The sequence below is a fragment of the Epinephelus fuscoguttatus genome, linkage group LG2 (assembly GCF_011397635.1).
Source record: "Epinephelus fuscoguttatus linkage group LG2, E.fuscoguttatus.final_Chr_v1".
Classification (NCBI taxonomy): Eukaryota; Metazoa; Chordata; class Actinopteri; order Perciformes; family Serranidae; genus Epinephelus; species Epinephelus fuscoguttatus.
In genome coordinates, this window is record NC_064753.1 from 51,966,078 (window position 1) to 51,989,858 (window position 23,781).

The following is a 23,781-nucleotide window of genomic DNA, read 5'->3' on the forward strand; positions in this document are numbered from 1 at the left end:
AGATGTTGCCCTCACATGCATCTTGCTTGTCACTGTTGAATATTTTGATCTTCATTTCTTTAATCTCTTCAGAGAGCTTCTCCTTCATTTCTTCATTAGCTTTCAGAATATCACTGAATGGACCTGATGGCAGAAATCTTGTCATTGAAAAATTTAAGAAATTTTTCACATAGTGCAGGAGAAGATACAATGGAGGTAGAATTACAGGTATTTAAAAGCAAATTAAGAGTATTAAAAAGAAACTGAGGTTTATGGCTGTTATTTGACGCAAGGTTTGAGAAGAAATTAGTTTTTGCAGCTTTAACAGCTCTCTGATATTCAGATAAACTATTTCTTAAAATATCTAGAGAGATTTGAAGACGATCTCTCTTCCACTTTCTCTCAGCGTGTCTACATGCACGTCTGAGAGTGTGGGTGGTGTCATTCAGCCATTCAGTCAGTGGTTTAGCGCTCTAGACCTTAAGGCTGGATTACTGTAACTCTCTGTTATCAGGTAGCTCTAGTAAGTCCTTAAAAACTCTCCAGCTAATTCAGAATGCAGCAGCACGTGTACTAACAGGAACTAAGAAACGAGATCATATTTCTCCTGTTTTAGCTTCTCTGCACTGGCTCCCTGTAAAATCCAGAATTGAATTTAAAATCCTACTGTTAACTTATAAAGCTCTAAATGGTCAAGCTCCATCATATCTTAGAGAGCTCATAGTGCCATATTATCCCACCAGAACACTGCGCTCTGAGAACGCAGGGTTACTCGTGGTCCCTAAAGTCTCCAAAAGTAGATCAGGAGCCAGAGCCTTCAGCTCTCTCTCTCTGTCTCTCTCTCTCTCTCTCCCTCTCTCTCTCTCTCTCTCTGTCTCTCTGTCTCTCTGTCTCTCTCTCTCTCTCTCTGTCTCATTGTGTCATGTGGATTACTGTTAATTTATCATGTTGATCTGTTCTGTACGACATCTATTGCACGTCTGTCCGTCCTGGAAGAGGGATCCCTCCTCAGTTGCTCTTCCTGAGGTTTCTACTGTTTTTTCCCTGTTAAAGGGTTTTTTGGGGAGTTTTTCCTGATCAGCTGTGAGGGTCATAAGGACAGAGGGATGTCGTATGCTGTAAAGCCCTGTGAGGCAAACTGTGATTTGTGATATTGGGCTGTATAAATAAAATTGATTGACTGATTGATTGATTGATTGATTGACATCTCCTACAGCTGGAGAACATCACTGACACAGTCCTGGTTTTATACAGGACTTTCCTCTCACCTCCAGTGTGAACAACTGCAACAGTCACCTCTCTGTGTCTGAGGGTCAGAGTTTAAAGAGACGGCCCATCCTCTGAGGTCTCTGCTGGACTCAGACAGCTCTGAAGAACTGTGTGATGATAAAAGTAAAAACAGAGTCATTGAAACATTCATATTAAAGATGAGTTTCTTTGAACAAAGAAGAAGGAATTGTCTTCTCAAAGAATCTGATGCTGAGGAAAATAAAGAAAAGATGTTTCATTTCCTCCTCAGGTGAAAGAGGTCAACTTCAGGGACCAATCACTGAGCCCCTCCCCCTGACTCTCAGGGACCAATCAGAGAGCAGCAGCAGGTTAGGCGTCCTGTCAGCTGCAGAGTTTCTCAGCAGACGTCACAGATGTTGTTTAAAGAAACTTCTAAAAACAAAACACTTTTTTATAATCAATCAAATTTTAAACTAAAATTTTAAAATATTTTTTCATATTTTAATTGTGTTTTTTGTGTTCTGTGTTTCTGTGTCTTGATTTTTACAGTATTTAATTTGATTTTTAATTTCATGTTGAAACTGACATCTGAGGTGTTTTCCATGAGAATCATTTTATATTGCCACCTGATGATAAATATATAAATATATATGTATTATTGACATGTTTGACTTTTGTTGTTTTAGTGTAGTTAAGTTGATTTCAGTAATTTTCCAACTAAACTGAAACAATTTGGTTGATAAACAATAAATAAATTTATCATTAAAAACTAAGATAAAGAAAACAGGAGGAGCTGAAAGTTGACGTCTCGTTACACCGACTCAGTATACACACACACACACACGCACGCACGCACGCACGCACGCACACACACACACAGCCTGTTTAACACATGTCATCTTCACTCTGGTGAGTTTTATATTTAACATGTGTTGTGTCTCTGACTTCACACATCGACTCCACTGAAACACACGTGTGTTTAGTTTATTGACGTTATTTGATGTGTTTCCATAAAACTGTGTGTGTGTGTGTGTGTGTGTGTGTGTGTGTGTGAACAATAAAATATCTGTCATTTAATTAAAATTCAGAAAATCTTTTGTTTTGTTTATTATTATGATGAATGTTAATATGATTATGATCCAGAGTTTGTGATCAATGAAATTCATTCTCACATTATCTCTTTCAATGTGATCGACACGTCACAAACATCAGGTTACAGGACACGTCACAAACATCAGGTCCATACAGGACACGTCACAAACATCAGGTTACAGGACACGTCACAAACATCAGGTCCGTACATGACACGTCACAAACATCAGGTCCATACAGGACACGTCACAAACATCAGGTCCATACAGGACACGTCACAAACATCAGGTCCATACAGGACACGTCACAAACATCAGGTTACAGGACACATCACAAACATCAGGTTACAGAACACGTCACAAACATCAGGTCTGTACAGGACACGTCACAAACATCAGGTTACAGAACACGTCACAAACATCAGGTTACAGGACACGTCACAAACATCAGGTTACAGGACACGTCACAAACATCAGGTTACAGGACACGTCACAAACATCAGGTTACAGGACACATCACAAACATCAGGTTACAGGACACGTCACAAACATCAGGTTACAGGACACGTCACAAACATCAGGTTACAGGACACGTCACAAACATCAGGTTACAGGACACATCACAAACATCAGGTCCATACAGGACACGTCACAAACATCAGGTCCATACAGGACACGTCACAAACATCAGGTTACAGGACACATCACAAACATCAGGTTACAGAACACGTCACAAACATCAGGTCTGTACAGGACACGTCACAAACATCAGGTTACAGGACACGTCACAAACATCAGGTTACAGGACACGTCACAAACATCAGGTTACAGGACACGTCACAAACATCAGGTTACAGAACACGTCACAAACATCAGGTCTGTACAGGACACGTCACAAACATCAGGTTACAGAACACATCACAAACATCAGGTTACAGGACACGTCACAAACATCAGGTCCATACACGACACGTCACAAACATCAGGTCCGTACAGGACACGTCACAAACATCAGGTTACAGGACACGTCACAAACATCAGGTCCATACACGACACGTCACAAACATCAGGTCCGTACAGGACACGTCACAAACATCAGGTTACAGGACACGTCACAAACATCAGGTCCATACAGGACACGTCACAAACATCAGGTCCATACAGGACACGTCACAAACATCAGGTCCATACAGGACACGTCACAAACATCAGGTCCATACAGGACACGTCACAAACATCAGGTTACAGGACACGTCACAAACATCAGGTTACAGGACACGTCACAAACATCAGGTCCATACACGACACGTCACAAACATCAGGTCCATACACGACACGTCACAAACATCAGGTTACAGGACACGTCACAATCATCAGGTCCATACCGACCGTCACAAACATCATGACCGTACAGGACACGTCACAAACATCAGGTTACAGGACACGTCACAAACATCAGGTCCATACACGACACGTCACAAACATCAGGTCCATACAGGACACGTCACAAACATCAGGTTACAGGACACGTCACAAACATCAGGTTACAGGACACGTCACAAACATCAGGTCCATACAGGACACGTCACAAACATCAGGTTACAGGACACGTCACAAACATCAGGTTACAGGACACGTCACAAACATCAGGTCCATACACGACACGTCACAAACATCAGGTCCATACAGGACACGTCACAAACATCAGGTTACAGGACACGTCACAAACATCAGGTTACAGGACACGTCACAAACATCAGGTCCATACAGGACACGTCCACAAACATCAGGTTACAGGACCGCGTCCACAAACATCAGGTCCATACAGGACCGCGTCACAAACATCAGGTTACAGGACACGTCACAAACATCAGGTTACAGGACACGTCACAAACATCAGGTCCATACATGACACGTCACAAACATCAGGTTACAGGACACGTCACAAACATCAGGTCCATACAGGACACGTCACAAACATCAGGTCCATTGCAGGACCGCGTCACAAACATCAGGTTACAGGACACGTCACAAACATCAGGTCCATACAGGACACGTCACAAACATCAGGTCCATACAGGACACGTCACAAACATCAGGTCCGTACAGGACACGTCACAAACATCAGGTTACAGGACACGTCACAAACATCAGGTCCATACAGGACACGTCACAAACATCAGGTCCATACAGGACACGTCACAAACATCAGGTTACAGGACACGTCACAAACATCAGGTTACAGGACACGTCACAAACATCAGGTCCATACAGGACACGTCACAAACATCAGGTTACAGGACACGTCCACAAACATCAGGTCCATACAGGACACGTCACAAACATCAGGTTACAGAACACGTCACAAACATCAGGTCCATACAGGACACGTCACAAACATCAGGTTACAGGACACGTCACAAACATCAGGTCCATACAGGACACGTCACAAACATCAGGTCCATACAGGACACGTCACAAACATCAGGTTACAAGACACGTCACAAACATCACGTCCATACAGGACACGTCACAAACATCAGGTTACAGGACATGTCACAAACATCAGGTTACAGGACACGTCACAAACATCAGGTCCATACAGGACACGTCACAAACATCAGGTCCATACAGGACACGTCACAAACATCAGGTTACAGGACACGTCACAAACATCAGGTCCATACAGGACACGTCACAAACATCAGGTCCATACAGGACACGTCACAAACATCAGGTTACAGGACACGTCACAAACATCAGGTTACAGGACACGTCACAAACATCAGGTCCATACAGGACACGTCACAAACATCAGGTTACAGGACACGTCACAAACATCAGGTCCATACAGGACACGTCACAAACATCAGGTTACAGGACACGTCACAAACATCAGGTTACAGGACACGTCACAAACATCAGGTCCATACAGGACACGTCACAAACATCAGGTTACAGGACACGTCACAAACATCAGGTCCATACAGGACACGTCACAAACATCAGGTTACAGGACACGTCACAAACATCAGGTCCATACAGGACACGTCACAAACATCAGGTCCATACAGGACACGTCACAAACATCAGGTTACAGGACACGTCACAAACATCAGGTCCATACAGGACACGTCACAAACATCAGGTTACAGGACACGTCACAAACATCAGGTTACAGGACACGTCACAAACATCAGGTCCATACAGGACACGTCACAAACATCAGGTTACAGGACACGTCACAAACATCAGGTCCATACAGGACACGTCACAAACATCAGGTTACAGGACATGTCACAAACATCAGGTCCATACAGGACACGTCACAAACATCAGGTCCATACAGGACACGTCAGAAACATCAGGTCCATACAGGACACGTCACAAACATCAGGTTACAGGACACGTCACAAACATCAGGTCTGTACAGGACACGTCACAAACATCAGGTTACAGGACACGTCACAAACATCACGTTACAGGACAGGTCACAAACATCAGGTTACAGGACACGTCACAAACATCAGGTTACAGGACACGTCACAAACATCAGGTCCATACAGGACACGTCACAAACATCAGGTCCATACAGGACACGTCACAAACATCAGGTTACAGGACACGTCACAAACATCAGGTCCATACAGGACACGTCACAAACATCAGGTTACAGGACACGTCACAAACATCAGGTTACAGGACACGTCACAAACATCAGGTCCATACAGGACACGTCACAAACATCAGGTTACAGAACACGTCACAAACATCAGGTCCATACAGGACACGTCACAAACATCAGGTTACAGGACACGTCACAAACATCAGGTCCATACAGGACACGTCACAAACATCAGGTTACAGAACACGTCACAAACATCAGGTCCATACAGGACACGTCACAATCATCAGGTCCATACAGGACCGCGTCACAAACATCAGGTTACAGGACACGTCACAAACATCAGGTTACAGGACCGTCAAACATCAGGTCCATACATGACACGTCACAAACATCAGGTCCATACAGGACACGTCACAAACATCAGGTTACAGGACACGTCACAAACATCAGGTCCATACATGACACGTCACAAACATCAGGTCTGTACAGGACACGTCACAAACATCAGGTCCGTACATGACACGTCACAAACATCAGGTCCGTACATGACACGTCACAAACATCAGGTCCATACATGACACGTCACAAACATCAGGTCCATACATGACACGTCACAAACATCAGGTCTGTACAGGACACGTCACAAACATCAGGTTACAGGACACGTCACAAACATCAGGTCTGTACAGGACACGTCACAAACATCAGGTCCATACAGGACACGTCACAAACATCAGGTTACAGGACACGTCACAAACATCAGGTCTGTACAGGACACGTCACAAACATCAGGTCTGTACAGGACACGTCACAAACATCAGGTCCATACATGACACGTCACAAACATCAGGTCCGTACATGACACGTCACAAACATCAGGTCCATACAGGACACGTCACAAACATCAGGTCCGTACAGCAGAGACAGTTTTGGACGCAGCACCGACCTTCTTGTGATTTCATTTTCTGTGAACTTGTTTAAAACCCGACTGATCTTTCTTCAGTTTGGGTGCAAACAACCAGGGCTGACCGCTTTCTGTGTCCTGCAGGTGTCAGCAGCCAATCAGAGAGAAGGAGGTTGGGGTGTGGGACTCGTGAGAATGCTGCGTCGCCTCTGGTCTGATAACCAGCTGACGGCTGAGCTGCATAAAACTCAGAGCGCTCCGATTGGCTGAGGCCCAGCGGAGTCCAGGGATAAAAGAGCAGCTCAGTCCTTCAGCACATCATCATCATCATCGTCACCATGGCCTTCCTCTGGATCGTCTCCTGCCTCGCCTTCGTCAGCGCTGCCTGCGGTGAGACTCTGACCTCAATAATGAACTGAGATTATAAACTTTAACAGAGAAAAAATAAATTTTACAGATTCTCAGACTAAAACCTGAGCCTCCGCCGCTCCCCTCACACCTGGACAGGTGTCTGCTTCCTGAGACGTTCACAGAGTTTCAACCTTTAACATCTGTCTCCTGTTGTCCTCTCAGGCTGCGGCGTCCCTGCCATCCCCCCCCAGGTCACCGGCTACGCCCGCATCGTCAACGGTGAGAGGCCGTTCCTCATTCCTGGCCTTGGCAGGTGTCTCTGCAGGTGAGTCAGCTGACCTCAGCACCAACTTTTCCTCCTCCTCCTCCTCCTCCTCCTCCTCCTTCTCAGTGACTGAGTTCAGTTTGTTTCCTGTCAGCAATCTAATGGCTTCCACTTCTGGAGGATCTCTGATCAATGAGAACTGGGTTGTGACCGCTGCTCACTGCAACGTCAGGTCAGTTCAACACAACATGGCTCCGCCCACTTCCTGTCTATAGTTTTACTGTAGTGAGACATAGCAACTCTGTCGGGGATGATGATCACTTCCTGTCAGCAGATCGCCTGCCTAACGCCTATTAGTGATGATGACATCATTAATAAACTGAAGACGTTTCACAGTTTCATGTTTAAAAACAAAGAAGAAGAAAAAAACAGGAAGTGTCTTTGATTTGTGTGAACTAGCCCTTTAAATCCACACTTCCTGTTTCCTGTTAGGACCTACCACCGTGTGATTGTTGGAGAGCACGATAAGGGCTATGGCTCCAACGAGGCCATCCAGGTGCTGAAACCCGCCAAGGTGAGAACCTCCCATCAGCCAATCAGCTTCCAGAACACAGCCCTCTCCGCCCTCTGACCCCTCCCCCTCCTCCTTCTCCTCCCCCCAGGTCTTCACCCACCCCGGGTGGAACCCCCGCACCATCAACAACGACATATCCCTCATCAAGCTGGCCACACCTGCCCGCCTCGGCACCAACGTGTCCCCCGTCTGCCTCGCCGAGACCACTGACGTCTTTGCTGCCGGCATGACCTGTGTCACCTCCGGATGGGGCCTGACCCGTTACAACGGTGAGACCCCCCCCCCCACTACGTCCTGCCTTTTATTCTGTGCTTTTATTGTGAAAGGGAGGAGGAAGTGGGACTAAGCTGTCGTTTGTCCCACAGCTCCCAGTACTCCCAACAAGCTGCAGCAGGCCGCTCTGCCACTGCTGTCCAACGAGCAGTGTAAGAAACACTGGGGCAGCAACATCTCCGATGTGATGATCTGCGCTGGAGGAGACGGAGCCACCTCCTGCATGGTGAGGCCCCGGCCACTCACCTGTCTGTTCATGGATCTTTGTTGTTGTTTACTTGTTTGTTGTTTATGACCTGTGTGGTTGGTGTTTCAGGGCGACTCGGCGGTCCCCTGGTCTGTCAGAAGGACAACGCCTGGACTCTGGTCGGTATCGTCTCCTGGGAAGCAGCCGTTGCTCCACCTCCACTCCTGCTGTCTACGCCCGTGTCACCGAGCTGCGTGGGTGGGTTGACCAGACTCTGCCGCCAACTAAAGAGGCAGCAAACCAACCCCTGACCCCTGACCCCAGCCCGGCATTCCCACCTCAGAGTGTGTCGACACTGAACGATAATAAAAACACTGAACATCACTGACTCTGTTTGTTGTTTTTATTTGTGTCAGGTCCATACAGGACACGTCACAAACATCAGGTCCATACAGGACACGTCACAAACATCTGAGGGGTATTCCAGGTAGGAGGTTCAACAAACTCTGAGTCTAACCCTGAACTCTGAGCTGATTTACCCTGAGATGGGAAACTCTGAGTTACCGGTTGCAGAACAGCTGATCTGAGTTAGTTCAGTCAACTCTGAGTATGTTCACTCTGAGTTAAGCCGACAATAAAAGCCATCATCAATGGAGCTCCGACTCCACGATTCACCATGGCAACAGGTCAATAAAAGACAGCGCCTCCATTTTAATCCAGTGGATGTAGAGATATTAATGCATGTGTAGCAGGCGGTGCACGTTTATCTTTAAAAGAAGAGCCTGAGTCAGAGCGAGGAAAGTGTCAATAAGTTAACCATAAAGTTAATAAAAAAGTTTATTCATCATTTATCAGACTTACATTTCCTTAATGAAGATAAAGTGGTGGAATCTGACTGTGTATCAGGCTGTAGATACATTACATTATATTAATAATATATCATAATATATTTGTTCAGATTTAATCTGATGGGGAAAAACACAGGAGGCAGAAGATTTCAAACATATAGGCTAGGCTATAGATCAAAGACATAAAGACATGACTGTAAACTCACAGTCTGACCCAGTAATAATATGTTTGGTGATTTGCACCTGAAAAGACGTTGAGGTTAAAATACAGTAGATTTGAAAATGTTGCACATCTATTTGTATCTTGACTCAACAGCATTCAGTGACTTTATTTCAGCTACAAATGTAGTAAATGTAAAGACAGTGAAATGCTGCACCATTGCTCACTCAGAAATATGAACATATAATCCCCAATATTAGGCTATAGGAGTTATGTTCCATCAGTGCGACCAGTGACATCAGTGATAGAGATCATTAGTCACTGATACTACGTGTCTAAAGCTTCATACCCATTTTAACATTTAAATAATTAGACCTACACATTATGTGCAATAAACATGTGGGAGCTGCTCTGACAGACTGACAGTCTGATCCTTGTGCACAGTGTTATAAAAATAATAAATATAAAAGGACAGAGGTTTGATTCTGAGCTGAGGTGAATTCTCGCTGTGTAATATTTGAATGTAAAGACAAAAGCTGATGTCCAAAGAAATGACTGATGTGCATAAATTCAGTAACTTCAGACAGTCCTGAGTAACAAACTAATATCCAGCAGGATTTAGACTGTGACAGGCAGTAAATCTCCGCTAATGAATGCGCTTGATACAAGCTTTGACACGGACTGAATGAATGAGGAAATGAAACAACGTGTAAGAGGAGAGACAGAGAGAAACTCAGGGTTTATTGAAGAAAACCTGTCAGCGAGCAGGTTATGTTCACAGAGTCTGTTACTATGGTGACTGACTCAGAGTTTCAGTTACCTCTCTGTCTGGAACTGAAAACCCAGAGTTTCCCTCATCTCAGGGTTAACTTACTCTGAGTTTTCACTAAACCCGCTTTCTGGAATATCCCTCAGGTCCGTACAGGACACGTCACAAACATCAGGTCCATACAGGACACGTCACAAACATCAGGTTACAGGACACGTCACAAACATCAGGTTACAGGACACGTCACAAACATCAGGTCCATACAGGACACGTCACAAACATCAGGTCCATACAGGACACGTCACAAACATCAGGTCCATACAGGACACGTCACAAACATCAGGTCCATACAGGACACGTCACAAACATCAGGTTACAGGACACGTCACAAACATCAGGTTACAGGACACGTCACAAACATCAGGTCCATACAGGACACGTCACAAACATCAGGTCCATACAGGACACGTCACAAACATCAGGTTACAGGACACGTCACAAACATCAGGTTACAGGACACGTCACAAACATCAGGTCCATACAGGACACGTCACAAACATCAGGTTACAGGACACGTCACAAACATCAGGTCCATACAGGACACGTCACAAACATCAGGTCCGTACAGGACACGTCACAAACATCAGGTAACTGGACGAGACACAAAAAACATCTCCATACAGGACACGTCACAAACATCAGGTCCTTACAGGACACTTCACAAACATCAGGGTACAGGACACGTCACAAACATCAGGTCCATACAGGACACGTCACAAACATCAGGTCCATACAGGACACGTCACAAACATCAGGTTACAGGACACGTCACAAACATCAGGTCCGTACAGGACACGTCACAAACATCAGGTCCGTACAGGACACGTCACAAACATCAGGTCCATACAGGACACGTCACAAACATCAGGTCCGTACAGGACACGTCACAAACATCAGGTTACAGGACACGTCACAAACATCAGGTCCGTACAGGACACGTCACAAACATCAGGTCCATATATGACACGTCACAAACATCAGGTCCATACAGGACACGTCACAAACATCAGGTCTGTACAGGACACGTCACAAACATCAGGTTACAGGACACGTCACAAACATCAGGTCCATACAGGACACGTCACAAACATCAGGTCTGTACAGGACACGTCACAAACATCAGGTCCATATATGACACGTCACAAACATCAGGTCTGTACAGGACACGTCACAAACATCAGGTTACAGGACACGTCACAAACATCAGGTCCATACATGACACGTCACAAACATCAGGTCTGTACAGGACACGTCACAAACATCAGGTTACAGGACACGTCACAAACATCAGGTCCATACATGACACGTCACAAACATCAGGTCCGTACAGGACACGTCACAAACATCAGGTTACAGGACACGTCACAAACATCAGGTCCATACAGGACACGTCACAAACATCAGGTCCATACAGGACACGTCACAAACATCAGGTTACAGGACACGTCACAAACATCAGGTTACAGGACACGTCACAAACATCAGGTCCGTACAGGACACGTCACAAACATCAGGTTACAGGACACGTCACAAACATCAGGTCCGTACAGGACACATCACAAACATCAGGTCCATACATGACACGTCACAAACATCAGGTCCATATATGACACGTCACAAACATCAGGTCTGTACAGGACACGTCACAAACATCAGGTTACAGGACACGTCACAAACATCAGGTCCATACATGACACGTCACAAACATCAGGTCTGTACAGGACACGGCACAAACATCAGGTTACAGGACACGTCACAAACATCAGGTCCGTACAGGACACGTCACAAACATCAGGTAACAGGACCCGACAAAAACATCAGGAACATACAGGACACGTCACAACAATCAGGTCTGTACGCGACCGTCACAAACATCAGGTCCGTGCGCGGACCGTCACAAACATCAGGTCCGTGCGACACGTCACAAAAACATCAGGTCCGTACAGGACCGCGTCACAAACATCAGGTCTGTACAGGACACGTCACAAACATCAGGTCCGTACAGGACACGTCACAAACATCAGGTCTGTACAGGACACGTCACAAACATCAGGTCCGTACAGGACACGTCACAAACATCAGGTCCATACATGACACGTCACAAACATCAGGTCCGTACAGGACACGTCACAAACATCAGGTCCATACATGACACGTCACAAACATCAGGTCCGTACAGGACACGTCACAAACATTAGGTTACAGGACACGTCACAAACATCAGGTCCGTACAGGACACATCACAAACATCAGGTCCATACATGACACGTCACAAACATCAGGTACATATAAGCCACGGCACAAACATCAGGTCTGTACAGGACACGTCACAAACATCAGGTTACAGGACACGTCACAAACATCAGGTCCATACATGACACGTCACAAACATCAGGTCTGTACAGGACACGTCACAAACATCAGGTTACAGGACACGTCACAAACATCAGGTCCGTACAGGACACGTCACAAACATCAGGTTACAGGACACGTCACAAACATCAGGTCCATACAGGACACGTCACAAACATCAGGTCCATACACGACACGTCACAAACATCAGGTCCATACACGACACGTCACAAACATCAGGTCCGTGCATGACACGTCCACAAACATCAGGTCCGTACAGGACACGCGTCACAAACATCAGGTCCATACAGGACACGCGTCACAAACATCAGGTCTGTACATGACACGCGTCACAAACATCAGGTCTGTACAGGACACGCGTCACAAACATCAGGTTACAGGACACGTCACAAACATCAGGTCCATACATGACGCGTCACAAACATCAGGTTACAGGACCGCGTCACAAACATCAGGTCCATACGCGACACGTCACAAACATCAGGTCCGTACGCATGACACGTCCACAAACATCAGGTCCATACAGGACCGTCGCCACAAACATCAGGTCTGTACGCGACCGCGTCACAAACATCAGGTCCATACAGGACACGTCACAAACATCAGGTCTGTACATGACACGTCACAAACATCAGGTCTGTACAGGACACGTCACAAACATCAGGTCCGTACAGGACACGTCACAAACATCAGGTTACAGGACACGTCACAAACATCAGGTCCATACATGACACGTCACAAACATCAGGTTACAGGACACGTCACAAACATCAGGTCCATACATGACACGTCACAAACATCAGGTCCGTACATGACACGTCACAAACATCAGGTCCATACAGGACACGTCACAAACATCAGGTCTGTACATGACACGTCACAAACATCAGGTCCGTAAAGGACACGTCACAAACATCAGGTCTGTACATGACACGTCACAAACATCAGGTCCGTACATGACACGTCACAAACATCAGGTCCATACAGGACACGTCACAAACATCAGGTCCGTACAGCAGAGACAGTTTTGGACGCAGCACCGACCTTCTTGTGATTTCATTTTTCTGTGAACTTGTTTAAAACCCGACTGATCTTTCTTCAGTTTGGGTGCAAACAACCAGGGCTGACCGCTTTCTGTGTCCTGCAGGTGTCAGCAGCCAATCAGAGAGAAGGAGGTTGGGGTGTGGGACTCGTGAGAATGCTGCGCCTCTGGTCTGATAACCAGCTGACGGCTGAGCTGCATAAAACTCAGAGCGCTCCGATTGGCTGAGGCCCAGCGGAGTCCAGGGATAAAAGAGCAGCTCAGTCCTTCAGCACATCATCATCATCATCGTCACCATGGCCTTCCTCTGGATCGTCTCCTGCCTCGCCTTCGTCAGCGCTGCCTACGGTGAGACTCTGACCTCAATAATGAACTGAGATTATAAACTTTAACAGAGAAAAAATAAATTTTACAGATTCTCAGACTAAAACCTGAGCCTCCGCCGCTCCCCTCACACCTGGACAGGTGTCTGCTTCCTGAGACGTTCACAGAGTTTCAACCTTTAACATCTGTCTCCTGTTGTCCTCTCAGGCTGCGGCGTCCCTGCCATCCCCCCCCAGGTCACCGGCTACGCCCGCATCGTCAACGGTGAGGAGGCCGTTCCTCATTCCTGGCCTTGGCAGGTGTCTCTGCAGGTGAGTCAGCTGACCTCAGCACCAACTTTTCCTCCTCCTCCTCCTCCTCCTCCTCCTCCTTCTCAGTGACTGAGTTCAGTTTGTTTCCTGTCAGCAATCTAATGGCTTCCACTTCTGCGGAGGATCTCTGATCAATGAGAACTGGGTTGTGACCGCTGCTCACTGCAACGTCAGGTCAGTTCAACACAACATGGCTCCGCCCACTTCCTGTCTATAGTTTTACTGTAGTGAGACATAGCAACTCTGTCGGGGATGATGATCACTTCCTGTCAGCAGATCGCCTGCCTAACGCCTCAGTCTGAACGTGATGATGACATCATTAATAAACTGAAGACGTTTCACAGTTTCATGTTTAAAAACAAAGAAGAAGAAAAAAACAGGAAGTGTCTTTGATTTGTGTGAACTAGCCCTTTAAATCCACACTTCCTGTTTCCTGTTAGGACCTACCACCGTGTGATTGTTGGAGAGCACGATAAGGGCTATGGCTCCAACGAGGCCATCCAGGTGCTGAAACCCGCCAAGGTGAGAACCTCCCATCAGCCAATCAGCTTCCAGAACACAACCCTCTCCGCCCTCTGACCCCTCCCCCTCCTCCTTCTCCTCCCCCCAGGTCTTCACCCACCCCGGGTGGAACCCCCGCACCATCAACAACGACATATCCTCATCAAGCTGGCCACACCTGCCCGCCTCGGCACCAACGTGTGTCCCCGTCTGCCTCGCCGAGACCACTGACGTCTTTGCTGCCGGCATGACCTGTGTCACCTCCGGATGGGGCCTGACCCGTTACAACGGTGAGACCCCCCCCCCCCACTACGTCCTGCCTTTTATTCTGTGCTTTTATTGTGAAAGGGAGGAGGAAGTGGGACTAAGCTGTCGTTTGTCCCACAGCTCCCAGTACTCCCAACAAGCTGCAGCAGGCCGCTCTGCCACTGCTGTCCAACGAGCAGTGTAAGAAACACTGGGGCAGCAACATCTCCGATGTGATGATCTGCGCTGGAGGAGACGGAGCCACCTCCTGCATGGTGAGGCCCCGGCCACTCACCTGTCTGTTCATGGATCTTTGTTGTTGTTTACTTGTTTGTTGTTTATGACCTGTGTGGTTGGTGTTTCAGGGCGACTCCGGCGGTCCCCTGGTCTGTCAGAAGGACAACGCCTGGACTCTGGTCGGTATCGTCTCCTGGGGAAGCAGCCGTTGCTCCACCTCCACTCCTGCTGTCTACGCCCGTGTCACCGAGCTGCGTGGGTGGGTTGACCAGACTCTCGCCGCCAACTAAAGAGGCAGCAAACCAACCCCTGACCCCTGACCCCAGCCCGGCATTCCCACCTCAGAGTGTGTCGACACTGAACGATAATAAAAACACTGAACATCACTGACTCTGTTTGTTGTTTTTATTTGTGTCAGGTCCATACAGGACACGTCACAAACATCAGGTCCATACAGGACACGTCACAAACATCTGAGGGGTATTCCAGGTAGGAGGTTCAACAAACTCTGAGTCTAACCCTGAACTCTGAGCTGATTTACCCTGAGATGGGAAACTCTGAGTTACCGGTTGCAGAACAGCTGATCTGAGTTAGTTCAGTCAACTCTGAGTATGTTCACTCTGAGTTAAGCCGACAATAAAAAGCCATCATCAATGGAGCTCCGACTCCACGATTCACCATGGCAACAGGTCAATAAAAGACAGCGCCTCCATTTTAATCCAGTGGATGTAGAGATATTAATGCATGTGTAGCAGACGGTGCACGTTTATCTTTAAAAGAAGAGCCTGAGTCAGAGCGAGGAAAGTGTCAATAAGTTAACCATAAAGTTAATAAAAAAGTTTATTCATCATTTATCAGACTTACATTTCCTTAATGAAGATAAAGTGGTGGAATCTGACTGTGTATCAGGCTGTAGATACATTACATTATATTAATAATATATCATAATATATTTGTTCAGATTTAATCTGATGGGAAAAACACAGGAGGCAGAAGATTTCAAACATATAGGCTAGGCTATAGATCAAAGACATAAAGACATGACTGTAAACTCACAGTCTGACCCAGTAATAATATGTTTGGTGATTTGCACCTGAAAAGACGTTGAGGTTAAAATACAGTAGATTTGAAAATGTTGCACATCTATTTGTATCTTGACTCAACAGCATTCAGTGACTTTATTTCAGCTACAAATGTAGTAAATGTAAAGACAGTGAAATGCTGCACCATTGCTCACTCAGAAATATGAACATATAATCCCCAATATTAGGCTATAGGAGTTATGTTCCATCAGTGCGACCAGTGACATCAGTGATAGAGATCATTAGTCACTGATACTACGTGTCTAAAGCTTCATACCCATTTTAACATTTAAATAATTAGACCTACACATTATGTGCAATAAACATGTGGGAGCTGCTCTGACAGACTGACAGTCTGATCCTTGTGCACAGTGTTATAAAAATAATAAATATAAAAAGGACAGAGGTTTGATTCTGAGCTGAGGGTGAATTCTCGCTGTGTAATATTTGAATGTAAAGACAAAAGCTGATGTCCAAAGAAATGACTGATGTGCATAAATTCAGTAACTTCAGACAGTCCTGAGTAACAAACTAATATCCAGCAGGATTTAGACTGTGACAGACGGTAAATCTCCGCTAATGAATGCGCTTCGATACAAGCTTTGACACGGACTGAATGAATGAGGAAATGAAACAACGTGTAAGAGGGAGGAGACAGAGAGAAACTCAGGGTTTATTGAAGAAAACCTGTCAGCGAGCAGGTTATGTTCACAGAGTCTGTTACTATGGTGACTGACTCAGAGTTTCAGTTACCTCTCTGTCTGGAACTGAAAACCCAGAGTTTCCCTCATCTCAGGGTTAACTTACTCTGAGTTTTCACTAAACCCGCTTTCTGGAATATCCCTCAGGTCCGTACAGGACACGTCACAAACATCAGGTCCATACAGGACACGTCACAAACATCAGGTTACAGGACACGTCACAAACATCAGGTTACAGGACACGTCACAAACATCAGGTCCATACAGGACACGTCACAAACATCAGGTCCATACAGGACACGTCACAAACATCAGGTCCGTACAGGACACGTCACAAACATCAGGTCCATACAGGACACGTCACAAACATCAGGTTACAGGACACGTCACAAACATCAGGTTACAGGACACGTCACAAACATCAGGTCCGTACAGGACACGTCACAAACATCAGGTCCATACAGGACACGTCACAAACATCAGGTTACAGGACACGTCACAAACATCAGGTTACAGGACACGTCACAAACATCAGGTCCATACAGGACACGTCACAAACATCAGGTTACAGGACACGTCACAAACATCAGGTCCATACAGGACACGTCACAAACATCAGGTCCGTACAGGACACGTCACAAACATCACGTTACAGGACACGTCACAAACATCAGGTCCGTACAGGACACGTCACAAACATCAGGTTACAGGACACGTCACAAACATCAGGTCCGTACAGGACACATCACAAACATCAGGTCCATACAGGACACGTCACAAACATCAGGTCCGTACAGGACACGTCACAAACATCAGGTTACAGGACACGTCACAAACATCAGGTCCATTGCAGGACCGTCACAAACATCAGGTCCATACAGGACACGTCACAAACATCAGGTCCATACAGGACACGTCACAAACATCAGGTCCGTACAGGACACGTCACAAACATCAGGTTACAGGACACGTCACAAACATCAGGTCCGTACAGGACACGTCACAAACATCAGGTCCATATATGACACGTCACAAACATCAGGTCCATACAGGACACGTCACAAACATCAGGTCTGTACAGGACACGTCACAAACATCAGGTTACAGGACACGTCACAAACATCAGGTCCATACAGGACACGTCACAAACATCAGGTCTGTACAGGACACGTCACAAACATCAGGTCCATATATGACACGTCACAAACATCAGGTCTGTACAGGACACGTCACAAACATCAGGTTACAGGACACGTCACAAACATCAGGTCCATACATGACACGTCACAAACATCAGGTCTGTACAGGACACGTCACAAACATCAGGTTACAGGACACGTCACAAACATCAGGTCCATACATGACACGTCACAAACATCAGGTCCGTACAGGACACGTCACAAACATCAGGTTACAGGACACGTCACAAACATCAGGTCCATACAGGACACGTCACAAACATCAGGTCCATACAGGACACGTCACAAACATCAGGTTACAGGACACGCGTCACAAACATCAGGTTACAGGACACGTCACAAACATCAGGTCCGTACAGGACACGTCACAAACATTAGGTTACAGGACACGTCACAAACATCAGGTCCGTACAGGACACATCACAAACATCAGGTCCATACATGACACGTCACAAACATCAGGTCCATATATGACACGTCACAAACATCAGGTCTGTACAGGACACGTCACAAACATCAGGTTACAGGACACGTCACAAACATCAGGTCCATACAGGACACGTCACAAACATCAGGTCTGTACAGGACACGTCACAAACATCAGGTTACAGGACACGTCACAAACATCAGGTCCGTACAGGACACGTCACAAACATCAGGTTACAGGACACGTCACAAACATCAGGTCCATACAGGACACGTCACAAACATCAGGTCTGTACATGACACGTCACAAACATCAGGTCCGTACATGACACGTCACAAACATCAGGTCCGTACATGACACGTCACAAACATCAGGTCCGTACAGGACACGTCACAAACATCAGGTCTGTACATGACACGTCACAAACATCAGGTCCGTACAGGACACGTCACAAACATCAGGTCCGTACAGGACACGTCACAAACATCAGGTCTGTACATGACACGTCACAAACATCAGGTCCGTACAGGACACGTCACAAACATCAGGTCCGTACAGGACACGTCACAAACATCAGGTCCATACATGACACGTCACAAACATCAGGTCCGTACAGGACACGTCACAAACATTAGGTTACAGGACACGTCACAAACATCAGGTCCGTACAGGACACATCACAAACATCAGGTCCATACATGACACGTCACAAACATCAGGTCCATATATGACACGTCACAAACATCAGGTCTGTACAGGACACGTCACAAACATCAGGTTACAGGACACGTCACAAACATCAGGTCCATACATGACACGTCACAAACATCAGGTCTGTACAGGACACGTCACAAACATCAGGTTACAGGACACGTCACAAACATCAGGTCCGTACAGGACACGTCACAAACATCAGGTTACAGGACACGTCACAAACATCAGGTCCATACAGGACACGTCACAAACATCAGGTCTGTACATGACACGTCACAAACATCAGGTCCGTACATGACACGTCACAAACATCAGGTCTGTACGCGACCGTCACAAACATCAGGTCCGTACAGGACACGTCACAAACATCATGCTGAGTCCACTGTTTCTGTGTTTGTCACTGATTTAAATTTATTTTGATAAAGTTTTCAGATCAAATCTGGTGTTTGACATTTACACATAAAACTGAACCAGCTGCTGGTCACATGACGTCACCACGTCAGACTAATAAAGTTAATTAATGAGGAGATGTGACGTTGACGCAGTGATGAGACTTTATGTTACTGAGTATCCAGACAGGTTTTATGTTCACGTGTTTCTCTGCAGGTCGAGTCCTGATGCAACGTGTGTGAAACGTTCAGGTCCAGCTGCTGCTGATAAACACTGCTGCTGCTGGGAAACGCACATGTGTCAACCAACTGACCTTCAACACACCAACACACCAACACACACACACACACACACACACACACACTCATTCCTCTATAGCATGAACACACACTTTAATCTACAACGTTTTCTCATGACTGAGTTATTTCTTTAAACTTTTGACAGAATAAAAACGTCAGACGTCACGTTGGTCTCAAACTCATCTCCACCAAACCTCAGAGTATTTACACTCCATCTTATGCCATGACATGATATCAGCCTTATTACAGCCCGACGCAACGACGTACGGTGTCGGCACGGATCGTAAGCGATAGCAAGTGTCATGTGTGATAATCACTTGTTTTATCCCAATGTAGTGTGTCATAGTAGACAACTACCAATGCCACGTCTGGGGTGCCTCACGACGTCCCAACAGAAAGTCTAGCATGTCTGATTTTCTTTTTGTCTTCCACCACTTCTCCCATCACAGCCGTCACTTTGACCAATAGGAACACGGAGCGATCTGTTTCCATGGAAACTGTAGGACAACAACAGCCCAGCCTTTTAGATATTTCCTGTAGGGACGTTAGCACACAGAGTAAAGAGGAAACAGCAGAGGCACTTTATAAACCTGCTGAGTACTGCCATTAGCATCAAGCTAGCAAAGAATGTTCTTTCTTCATAATGGAGGACATAAAGGAATCAAACTCACGGATAGTGTCTGGGCCTTTACTCAGCACAGCTGCAGAGGCTACCAGCTGCATCTCAAACACACCACATTTATCATTCTGTTCTTAGTTTAATCAAACTCAACACTTCCTGTTTCGGACAAAAAAGACTTTTCTGTTTCCTGTTTCTGTTTCAAATTAAAAGCCCCTTATCATTTCAGCTGAGAGAATCTCTTCATTTTCTAAAAAGGCTTTTATTGTGAAACATTTGCAGGAACTTCCTGTGGAGGATTCAGTGACTTCATGGTTTTCATGCGGTACTTCAAATGTAGCTCCGCCCATCTGGTGACACTTTTTACGTCACTACAGTAACAGGAGACGAGACGCCACCTGTGTGTTAATATTTTCAGGCTCGGATCAAAGAGACAAAAAACAGATCATCATTCAGCATCTCTGAGTTTAAAACACTTAAAAACAGGAAGTGGTCACAGATTTTGTGTCTGCAGCGATTCAGTCAGAATTAAAATGACCTGAAAAAATGTGGGGCGGCTGTGAAGAGCGGGTCGTCCACCAATCAGGAGATCAGCACTTCGATCCCCGGCTCCCCAGTCTGCATGCAGAAGTGTCCTTGAGCAAGACACTGAATCCCAAAGTGCTCCTGATGAAGGCTGTTCCATCAGTGTGTGAGTGACTTAAAACTGAGTAGCAGGTTGCACTCTGTGTGGTAGCGTCAGCCACCAGTGTATGAACGTGTGTATGAACGTGTGTATGAACGTGTGTATGAATGTGTGTATGAACGTGTGTATGAATGTGTGTATGAACGTGTGTATGAACGTGTGTATGAATGTGTGTATGAACGTGTGTATGAACGTGTGTATGAACGTGTGTATGAATGTGTAAATGTGAATCATGGTGTAAAAAGTGTTACACAAATGCAGGTGCATCTGACTGATCTGACTTTGTGAGCATTTCTGGGTTTGAGTGACATTTTATTTTTGTTCTGTGGTGAATAAAGTCCACAATAACAAAAGCTTTATAATGGATGGTTATTGTGGAGCAGCAGGTGTGGCTGTACATGAACAGAAAAACTTGAAGTAAAATGAGTGAAGAGTAAAAAAATCTTTGGAGAAAAGAACACAGACACAGAATATTAAAACTACGTAAAGTACCGACAGAGGTCAGAGGTCGGAGCTCCTCACACTGACAGCTGTATGTGTTTTTAGACCAACTGACTGAATAAATTAGTTTGATGGAAATGTTTGTTCTGTTGAATGTTTTTAATGTTATCTGAGAGTTTCACAAACTGAATGTGGCACTTTGTTTGAGACGTTCAGTTCAGGTGTGTGAACGGTTTAAAGAGTTCAAAGAGACGAGACAAACTGTGGACGCTCCCTCAGAGTCAGCAGACACGTCATGATGTGTCCTGTTGTTTGACTCACTGTGTAATGATGGACTGAGTGCTGGGACTGCTGGTGTTACTGATTCTCCAGATTTCAGCTGGTTGTAAAGACGTCTCAGAGCCCAAGCACATAATAAAAATAAAACATATTCACTTGTCGAAATGATTTTCACGAGAGCCTTTACAGTGAAAAATATTAAACAAATGCCTCTTTAATAAAAGTCAAATGTGTTTTCATATATACGGTGTTGGGGTCAAACTGGGTCTCAGTAAAGTAAAGCATTATATAAAATCCCAGAATAAAGTCCGTGGGTGTTACAGGTGATTGTTGGACAGTAAAACACAGAGACATCAGAGAGACCAGAGTTTCTGTCTGACGTCTGTTAACACGACGTCTGCTGTTGACTGATGAAGGATCAGACCGGCCCCAAGGTGTGTTTCCTCTCCTCTGCTCCTAATCATCAGTCTGTAGGTTCGTTGGAGACAAACAGCATGGATACCAAGAGGCGAAGCTCAACAGAACGCCCCACTGCAACAGACTCGCTGATGGTTTCGTCCTACCGCCGCCATTTTGGACTGTCAGCAGACCGCAGCAGACCCGCTTGCATACAAAAACACACAGACAAACTGAAGTATATCGCTATTAATTATGCTTACAATGCTACTCACCTCGTGATAGCTTGGTCACAGCTGCTTTTTCACGTTTTTGTAAAGCAAAATATAGACTTTAAAAAAACAAAACGAAGAAAAACGGCCGAGATGGCATCTCTACATATTACATCCACTTATGACAAGATTGACTTAATTACTCCTTCAAAATCACCCCATAAGCCAATCTACCAAAAAACAAATTAAAAAAATCAAAATTTTAACTACAAACACATTAATGGTGACGTCACATAGTCAGGAATAAAGATTTATTTACAGTTTGTACAGTAAGGGGACAGTAATAATAATAATAATAATAATAATATATAGGCTGTTTTAATATGATATATTTTAATGCTAAAGCAGTAATCAGTTCGGATATAAATGGTCCAAGAGGCCATATATCATATATATAATATATATATATGTACAACAAAACAAAACTGGCATATTAAATTGATATTAAAACACTTTAAAACTTACACGTCAGGAGTTCTTACCTGTTGGGATCCTTTGGGAAACGGTGGAAGGCCAGGTGCGGGGTGTTCCACTGATAGTTGTTGCAGTTAATTGCACTACACTGTTTACTGTTACTTTTTTTCTCCTCTCTCCTTGACATCCTGCATGTTGTCTGGGCGCAACAGTCCAAGATGGCGGCAGCACTACTGCAGCACCCCTAGTGGCTGTTGGCAAAAATTCAACGGGGCTTCGTCTCTTGGTGTCCATGCTCTTGTCCGCCTTCATCCCTACTTGCTCTGACTCTCACCTGATCTAACAGCTGATTGGTTCAGATGTCGACTCAATATGACGTTTTAGATAAACTTTTCATTTTTGTTGAATTTTGGACATTAAGATTGTATTTGTCTGATCTGAAGGTTTATTGTGTGAACAGAAAGCATGTGTGACTGATGGTGAAGTTTAGTCGTCACAGACTGAACACAT

At 45.5% G+C, this 23,781-nt stretch overlaps 1 protein-coding gene and 1 pseudogene across 1 annotated transcript; both read left to right on the top strand.

Moving 5' to 3' along the window:
* The first annotated feature begins 7,170 nt into the window (after window positions 1-7,170).
* On the top strand, window positions 7,171-8,870 carry LOC125899692 (chymotrypsin B-like; annotated as a pseudogene).
* A 5,099-nt stretch (window positions 8,871-13,969) lies between these two features.
* On the top strand, window positions 13,970-15,739 carry LOC125900162 (chymotrypsin B-like). The gene is given in 9 exon segments (XM_049595026.1): window positions 13,970-14,082; window positions 14,266-14,369; window positions 14,464-14,543; window positions 14,810-14,891; window positions 14,980-15,025; window positions 15,028-15,074; window positions 15,076-15,160; window positions 15,258-15,391; window positions 15,482-15,739. Coding segments are annotated over 9 exon segments (792 nt in total). The 5' UTR covers window positions 13,970-14,030; the 3' UTR covers window positions 15,644-15,739.
* Window positions 15,740-23,781: the final 8,042 nt, after the last annotated feature.